General features: G+C 52.6%; 1 protein-coding gene across 3 annotated transcripts; it reads right to left on the bottom strand.

Moving 5' to 3' along the window:
* Positions 1–2,033: 2,033 nt before the first annotated feature.
* Positions 2,034–8,064, bottom strand: LOC148841540 (uncharacterized). 3 transcript variants are annotated; one of them, XM_088917145.1, is made up of 4 exons: positions 7,945–8,064; positions 3,838–3,959; positions 3,002–3,468; positions 2,034–2,810 (listed from the first exon to the last, which is right to left on the bottom strand). In XM_088917145.1, exons 2-4 carry the CDS (start codon positions 3,947–3,949, stop codon positions 2,637–2,639), a joined length of 753 nt encoding a protein of 250 aa, XP_088773271.1. In that variant the 5' UTR covers positions 3,950–3,959; positions 7,945–8,064; the 3' UTR covers positions 2,034–2,636. The 3 variants fall into 3 exon arrangements, with proteins under 3 accessions (XP_088773271.1, XP_088773279.1, XP_088773262.1); XM_088917153.1 differs by lacking the exon at positions 7,945–8,064 and adding an exon at positions 7,683–7,935; XM_088917136.1 differs by lacking the exon at positions 7,945–8,064 and adding an exon at positions 7,106–7,641.
* Positions 8,065–8,845: the final 781 nt, after the last annotated feature.

The raw sequence follows: 8,845 nt of genomic DNA, 5'->3' as shown, positions 1-8,845 counted from the left end.
AACTCGCAACTGAATTTCTTGAATGCGGGGCTTTCACTCGTCCCTCTTCGTCTGCGAGCTGCTCAGTGGCCTTACCTCTGGCAGGGCTCTCGGACAGGTGTGAATACCCGAGCGTTCCCACGCACCGAAAACCCTCTCCCCGGAGTGTTGCCAGCGGAACATAAGCCCACAGCTTCCGAACCAGGCCGTGTGGTGAAACAGAGACCTGGTGCGTCAGAGCTGGACCTGGGGAAGAGAAGGTGTGAGCGGGGGCGCCCTCTGCTGGCCCTGGCAGGTAGATGCAGCTCATGGTAGGGGCTGGGTCTGCTAGCTCTCGTGCCCCAGAGCCAGGGCTGCTCTGGTCTTCACTGCTGGTTGTAAACAGTCTATTGGCAGGGGCAACCTCTTTCATGATGGGATAAAAAAGGATGCTGGATTCCCCAACATGCTTTCCACAATTTACTTCATTATAGCCTAGAAAATTAAATGCTGTCGGGGCACCAACACCACTTGCTCAGGGTTTGACCTGCCTAAGCACTGAGCTGGCCCGAGTAACTCTGGGCTGGGGTCATTTCTCCTGCATGGGCTTGCGTGGGTGTTTTAAGTGGACACCTGCTGGACGTGATGTGGCAGAAATAACTGAAATGCAGGGATAATATCTGGAATAGCCACTGGCCATAGGGGAAGGTATTTTCATAAACACCCATTCAGGGCAATAATAGAGGATGACCATGGCTGGAGCTAGTTCATCCCTGAAGGGCATGTTTGTTCCTGAAGAACTCCCTGGGTTGACACAGCTGGAATAGTGCAGCTGGTCAGCGCAGTCATGACCACCCCCATGACTACTGGACTCAACGTCACCAGCTCTTCACCACTGTGTGCTCTTCAGTAGTGCTGGTGAAGGTAAGGCTGTTTATCTCTAGCCTCATGCCAGGCTCATGTTCCTCCTGGGGTCGTACCAATTTGTACAGTTTTAAAAAGACAGCTGTTCCTATTCAGGGACTTCAGGATCCTTATTAAGTCTGTAGGTCTACTGGAAAAAAGAACCATACAGCCCATCCCTAGTCTTTCTGTATTTGATGTAGTATATTTCTCTTTCCTGTAAAGACCCTTTGTTTAAACAGTCACTATTCATTTTTTTTGTGTAAGATACCACTACCACCACCACACTTCCCTTTACTCTGTTAGTTTCCTGTGTGGAAATCTTGTGGGTTAACTGTTTTAGCAGCTGTACTGCTAGTTTTTGCTCCATCTTTCTCCCTAAGAATCCACTTAACAGAGAACAAGGCCAGTGCCTAGACAGGCCTCCATCTTGTTTGTAAAACAAACAAGCAGCAAATGCAAGAAAAAAAAGCTGCTGCCCCACTGTGGTTGAAACTGGTACTGCAGCTGCTGCCCCACTGGAGCCAGTCCGTACCTCCATTCATCCATTTTCTCCCAGCTTGATCCGGTATGGGTACCCCGCCGGAGCCTATCCCGGCAAGCAACAGGAGCAAGGCAGGGTACACCCTGGATGGGGACCCCAGTCCTTCACAGGGGGCACACAAGCACGCGTACACACCAGGGACAATTTTCCCAGAAGCCAGTTTACCTATCGGCATGTCTTTGGACTGGGTTTTGTGGGAAATGAATGCGAGTCAACTGCTTGGAATGCTCACTACTGTACCACCAACGCTTCTGGCCCTTCTGGCTAAGATCAAGTGTCTCTGGACTGTGTTCATGGCTGCTGCACTGACCTCCCTGGGCATTTTATTTACATAACCTTTCAACACCGTTTCTAAAAGCTAACAGCTGGCAACGGGCAGGATTCCCAGAATCGTATTTATTATTAGGGCCGTGCCCAACTGAGGCGTTCCTGGATGCCTTCCTGCAAATACTTTTTAGTGGAATTCCTTGCATTCCAGCACAATTTACAGACAGGAGGGCACCAAATTCCAAAGTGCAGATGAAAAGAGCGTGCTTTACAAATTTAGTAGTTCACACAGTAGCGCCACTCGCCCCTTTTACATTTTTTTTTAAATTGCCCACAAGAAAGAGCTCTGAAAATCATAACAAACAGATCAACATCGCTGTAATCGAGAGGGAATAAGAGCAGTTTACGCATTAGCAAACCGTTGGCTGCAAATGTTACATTTTCTTACATAAACTGGGGAAACAGTTACAGAATGTCTTCTGATTAAGGTGGCCGAGATGGGAGATCAGAACGCACAAGCTGGAGGCTGGCTCCATCTAGGGGAGAGCAGGTTCAAGCACAGCTCCTGCAACGGTCGTGCTACACACATGGACAGCGTTGTTGCTCACGGTCCCAGTGTCTGTGCAGCAGCTTCCACCCAATTCCACTCCCGCCTTGGTGCGACGTGTGAATTGTAACGAATATGCAACTTCCACACCAGCCCCTCCCTTCCACCCACAGCCGCCTGGTAAGGCCTGGAAGAGAGATGGCGACTGCAAAGAGAGCAGGGCAGAGAGAGCAGCAGAAGGCACTGGGCCGGTCCTTGAGGAGCAGTTTATAAAAGCACTGGTTTGAATCAGAGTTACAGCTGGACCCATCCAGGGGCCGTTCAGCACATCCTGAGCCCTGAACCCAGCTGCCGCTACTCCCTGCTCGTGCTGCGGGTTGTCCTACAGCCGGCCGCTCGCCGGGCGGGGGGGGGCGGCTAGGTGACGTGCGCCGTGAGGTGCCGGAGGAACTCCCCCCGGGTGGTGGTGTCGCTGGGGAACACCGCCTGGCAGAACTCGCACACCTGGGAGTTGAGTGTGACCTCTGACAGCAGCAGGCCCCCCCGACTGAGGAGGTCGCTGTCCAGGAAGGAGCTCGTCATCCAAGGCATCTGCGAGAGAGGCAACACACAGGCAGTTTAGTACGAAACCTTAAATTATAAAAAAGAGACCTTGAGAAAATATCGACATGAGCGAAATAATCAAATATTTAAACCCTAATAACCTAGCAAGCAATAAACGGTGGATTCTGCTCTCCAGCTCCTGGCTTAGAAGCTACAGGTGTGACATTCATGGCCCTCACCTTGCTGATCCGCTCTGCTTGCGTCTGCTGGTCTTCTGTGTTTGCCTCTGTGCTGCACACGGCCCCCGTCGCATTGTAGAACTGGCTGGGCCTTGCCCACTCATCTGCTTGCGGTGACCACCCTGCTCCACCGGAGGGCGCCATAACTCTTTTCATCAGGTTATCCCCCATGCCATCTGACCCATGGGGCACTGTGGCCAGCTGGGTGGGATCAGGGACCCCCGCCTGCTGGCGTGTGCCGAGCTGCAGTCTGGGCATTCGGTCAAGCAGGAGGCAGTGATCGTCCCCATTCGCTCCCACCCCTGGGCTGCACCTCCTTGTCTGGCCAGGAGGGGGCGCCGGCGTCACTGCTGCCACTGCGGGGGTCTGGGGAAAGGGGCCCTCGATGAGGCGCCTCTCCTGTTCCGTGCACTGAACAGGGATGGAGGCGGGGGCGCCAGAGTCGGCGCAGTGGGCTGTAGAGGAAGCTGGGGGATGGAGAGAACAGAAGACAGTGAATCCTGATGATGATGAGGGTGTAGCAGGAGGAGACAGGAGACGGGTTCCTGGGCCGACACACACCGGAGGACAAGTACATGCTCGTATGTGTATGCCGGCCCAGGACCATGGGGCGGTTTCCTCAAGCTCTCTGCACCCTTTTCCTTAACACCAAGAACTTCCAGGGGCAGTGCTGGAGAATGAGACCAGTACAAATACTCCAATATTGTCCCATCTCAGGCTTTATCAGGAGAGGGTACAAGCCGAGAGCACAAGGACACGGGAAGCAGCCAGACAGCCCCCAGCCCTCCGTGGCGGAGATGGACAGTCGCATCAGGCTTCAGCAGGGACAATCTTACCGCTGGGCCGTCCCTGGGCAGACGTCAGTCGCTGCAGGAGAGCGGCTTGCTGCAGGCAGATATCGCGAAGTCGGATAAACTGCTGGTACAGCTCGTCGTAGGCCTGCTCCATTGCGCCCCAGCTGGAAGAGAAGAACAGGGCACAGAGCCAATGCTGTTCAGGGGAGCAGCAGTAGCCCCGACTTCTCTAACCCCTGCACATCCTAGCGACCCTCTGCCAGTCCTGTTCTGGATCAAGGTAAGAGCCAGTGGACCACCTGAGGATCAACAGGAGAACAGGAATCCCAGGACACAGGGACAGTACATGGATGCACACTTGGGGCTGAAAACAGGAAAGAGTTCTTTACACAAAGAGTGGTGGGGGTGTGGAACAAGCTGCCCAGCTGCCACATTGAAACCCATCATAATAATAATCATCTTTACACTTACAAATCTCTTTTCTGGACACTCCAATCAAAGCGCTTTACAGGTAATGGGGTCTCCCTTCCACCACCACCATTGTGCAGCCCCACCTGGATGATGCGACGGCAGCCATAGTGCGCCAGAACGCTCACCACACATCAGTTATCAGTGGGGAGGAGAGCAGAGGGATGAAGCCAATTCACAGTTGGGGATTATTAGGAGGACATGATTGGTAAAGGCCGGACACTGGAGTTAAAACCCCTAGCCAGTACACACAATACCCTGGTTTCCTTCGAGAAGCAGCCAGTTCAATCCTTGGTTTAATTAGCTATTAAAAACGAAAAGGGGAGTCAAGGGCTGAACAGCCTCCTCTCATGTGTAACCTTTTATAGGCCCGGTAACACATGTTAAAAAGTTACCATTTGTTAAAAAAGATGCATTGCAATTTTGTTATCTTACACCGCGCAGTATCAGTTGCATTGATAACACTGACCTTTAATAGGCAAGAGGGAAGTTGCTATTTAACGACAGGGAACACAAACAATGCTGCAGATTCACAGCTGGACGCAACGGCCTGTGACAGCGGATTGTGAAAGAGGAAGTGGCGCGCTGCTGGGGAACTGAGGCTGGCTGTGTCACGGCGGGCTGGAGAGCCAGCAGCCGAGTTTGCGCCACAGGGCTTTGTCGGCAGGCCCCCGTGCCCACCCTGGGCGCAGCCCCTTCGGCCCTGCAGACAGGATGATCCGTTTTGCCAAGCGCGCTGGGTCGGCGGGCCCAGCTACAGATGGAGCACGAGCACGAGGACGTGCTAAAACTCCCCGCGTCAGGGGTTGTCCTTGTCCGCCGAGACGCAGTCCGCAGGTCAGTCCACTCGTGGAAAAGACCCCACGCTTCTGGCCCAGATTCAGCCCTTTCAGGCACACCGCCTAGCCACCCCTGCCCTACGTCATCACTGTCCTGCAGACTGCTGAGGAGATCCCGGACCAGCGCTGGCCCGTTCAGACCATCCCAGAACCTGCCGCTGTGAAAGCTCCTTCAGCTCCACGGCTTCATCCTTGAATTGTCCTCCTGCAACTGGACATGTGAACGGTGACATATTGACACGTGTCTCCGACGCCCTTGGGGAGAGCCTTCCAAAGCCTTGATGCATCGGGAAAGATCCCCCCCTCCCCGTTGCCCAGAACTGCTGCAAACTGACCGACGCGGTGAAGCTGATGAGCAGATCTGTTAGAAAAGCATGAAGTTCAACCACTCAAGGCTGTGAAATGTTCTACAATTAGAACAGCTCCGAATGAGAAGAGGCTTTTCGTCCCTTCCAGCTTGTTTAGTAATTAGTAGTTAATCGACGCAAGAATCTCATCCAGACGCCTTTTCTTTCCAGCAGATCTCTCAGTTAGATGACTGCATCTTTTAATTGACCTAATAATGAGATAAATTGAGCTCTTTAATTGTCACCCCCTACGCCAGGGGGTGTTGCCCTTTAACCTCTGTGTTTCTTTAGTAACTCAAGACCAGCTTTGGAGCAGAAGAAAAACTAGCAACTTGTTAGTCCAGTTAGGGCATCAGTGAAGTAAAGAGCTGGGCTGGAATGAGACCCAGGAAGTGTGTGTCCCCGGGACCAGGGTGACCTGATGTGAGATTCCACACATCTCCAAGCTCAGCCTGAGTCAGCACCTCTCCTCCCCAGAGCACACCGGCTCCACACCCTCTACAACCCACATCGCCTTTCCCTGGGCTTGTCTCGGAAGAGACCTGGGCGTCTCCAGCCCTGGAGGTGGAGTTCTCATTCCCTTCCTGATCTTTGACTCATTATTTCACGGGGGGAGGAGCGCTGGCGCAGTGGACAGCATCGCTACCTCGCAGGTCCAGACCTGGGGTGCTGTCTGGGTGGAGTTTGCATGTTCTCCCCGTGTTCATGTGGGTTTTCTCTGGGTGCTCCAGTTTCCTCCCACAAAACAAAAACACACCGGAAGGAACAATTGGCCCTGTTGTGGGTGTGTCCACGTGTGTGCCTGTGTGTGTCCTGCGATGGACTGGCTTCCTGTCCAGGGTGTACCCTGCCTTGTGCCCACTGCTTGCCAGGACAGCCTCTGGCTCCCCCACGACCCTGAACTGCCAGAAGCGGGGTTAGAGAATAGATAATTATTTCGCTAAGAAGGCACGTCCATCTGCTTCTGTCAGACAAGTCCTGTGACTCCTCTCTCGTTTGGGACATGAGCCGCCGTCCTGAGGGCTCTTGGCGCAGTGCGATCCTGACAGAAGGAAAGCCCCCAGCGTCTTGGCTGCGGCCAGAAGGGGGAAGCTGTTTCGGGACAGAGAGACAGTTACAGGCGGGCCGGGGGGAAGTGTGAATATAGAACTGGTTTTAGACAGCCAGGTGCGGAGCGTGTGAGAAGCACAGAGAACGTGCCACAAACGGCAGCTCGTGAGAGGGAGGGCGAAAGGCCACTACACGCTGCACCCCTCCTCCCGGCTGCCAGCACCGGCAATCGCTCCGTCTCGAACCCAGGGCAAAGCTCTCACAGGAGTTCAGCCCGCAGGAGCCCAGAGAGTTTCTCCCTCCTTTCAGTCTGGTGTGGCAGGAAACCCAGCCAACACAGTGACAGCACAGGGCTGGAAAAGATTTCAAGCCGTTTGCTGATCATTTCTGCGCTCTGTCCCTGCAGGTGCTCGCTCTCGCTGGGCTCCCCGTTCCATCCAGCCCACCCAGCTCGTTTAGCTGCTCGGCAGCTAATTAATCCTCCTCCTGCAGTGTCTTGAAAGAAACGTGGCTTCAACGACACTGACTGGGCAGGCTGTTCCACACTCCCGCCACTCTTTGTGTAAAGAAGCGCCTCCTGTGTTTTGTTTCCACATTGAAACGCACCTCCACATAGTTTCCAGTCGCGTCCAATAAACGTAATCCCCATTCTGGGTCCGTGTAGTGGGTAAACGCTGGACGGGTCGAAATGTTTCGTTTTTTTTAGTAGGATCGGTCAAAGCAACATCTTCTGAAGCAATGAACACCCCCCGAGTGCTGACTTGGGTCTCAAGCCAAGGTGAGGGTTTGATTTTTTTTTCCCAGGATCAGTCTGGTCGGAATTCTTATTAATATAATAATGCTACTGTGTTACTGTCGACAATTTTAGGAATACGGCGAGACGGCAACTTATTCTCGTCTTCTTTTAAACGAAATCATTGCTTGTTACAATTTAAGTTACACTATTTGTTATAGAAACTGTACTAAAGAAAAGAAACGCGACTTCTACTCCTATTTCTAGAAATATGTAACGATCTTTATTTTACGAAAATGATACATTATTCGTGTGTCGGAGTCTCTCCCCTCCACCGAAGCTTAAAGATGTTTATTTTCCGTGTAACAAAGACTATACTGCATCAAACGACTATGATCGGACTTACAAAAAAAACCGATCCGACATTCCTTTAAAACACAACAGAATTACCGGTATTGTAACGTCGCTGAAGAACAGAGGTTATTCCACGCGAGAGCTTCAGTACGTGGAGCCGGTATGGCCAGGACACTCCACACGAAAGACGCTTGTGTATCTTCTCACTAGTGTTCAGAGGTACAAATCAGGTCATTTTCAGAAACTCCAGGATAAAGCCGAAACGCCTCTCGGCAGGTCTGCGGGGGGGCAGCGGAGTTTGGTCGCTGTTTTGCGCACACACCGAAGTCGTACCCGGCGGACGGAAACCCCTACTCACGCGCCGCCGTGATTTCATCCGGCCGCTGTCCGACGAAGGAGCGAGAGGGGCCACGGCTCCGCATCAGGACAGAGGTGCAGCTCCGGGCCCGCAGGCTGTTTGGACACGGACGCTACTTCTGGTCACGTTGCTCGAGAAGATGCTCGAAGGGGCGGACTTTTCCAAATTTTCTCAGACGCAGAAAGCAGAGAAACAGGAACTTCGTCTCTGCAGCGAAAACCCGCCGAGTGTCTTTCTCGTCTTTCAGTCGAGTTCAAAGCGGTGTGTGTTCGCTGCTGGCATGGCGTTTTTAGGAGTGTGCTGGGCGAAGTATTTTTGTGTTCCCTAGATTTTAAATATAACCCCCACCCCCGTAAGGCCGATAACAAACGAAATCATTCGGCTCGTTGTTTGACTTCTAGTAGCTAATTGAGCCGATGATCTCATCCAGCCAGAGTATCGGCTTCAACGGCAAAACTGGGTAGCCTGTTGCACACCCCCACACCTCTTTGTGTAAAAAAATGCCTCCTGTTCCTAATCATAAACGCACTTCCCCCTAGTGTCCATTCTGCGTCTCGTACTCGGGGTTTGTTTGTTGTGAAAATCTGTTGGGCTGCGTTTGTCTGTGACTCAAACTTGGGTTCCTAAAAAAAGCACTGAGGAACATTTATTGCGAAAGGCTCACACGGCGTCTTAACGATTTCTCTGTTTCATGTCCGACGTGTGTCAGAGATGTGAGAAAGGAGAGAGTCTCGCATTCCAGGACCTTTCCAGTGATTGTGCACTCTTTTCCTCTGCCACAGACCGAGCCGCGGATCAGGGCTCTCGTTCAGCTCTCCACCTTTTCTCCTATACATCATTATGCTCCTTGACTTTAAAAAAAAAATACTGGATCTGGGGGTAAAAGTCAAGCCCCACCCAA

Source organism: Atractosteus spatula, chromosome 1, assembly GCF_055471065.1.
Source record: "Atractosteus spatula isolate fAtrSpa1 chromosome 1, fAtrSpa1.hap1, whole genome shotgun sequence".
Lineage (NCBI taxonomy): Eukaryota > Metazoa > Chordata > Actinopteri > Semionotiformes > Lepisosteidae > Atractosteus > Atractosteus spatula.
This window is presented reverse-complemented; position numbering and strand designations above follow the sequence as displayed.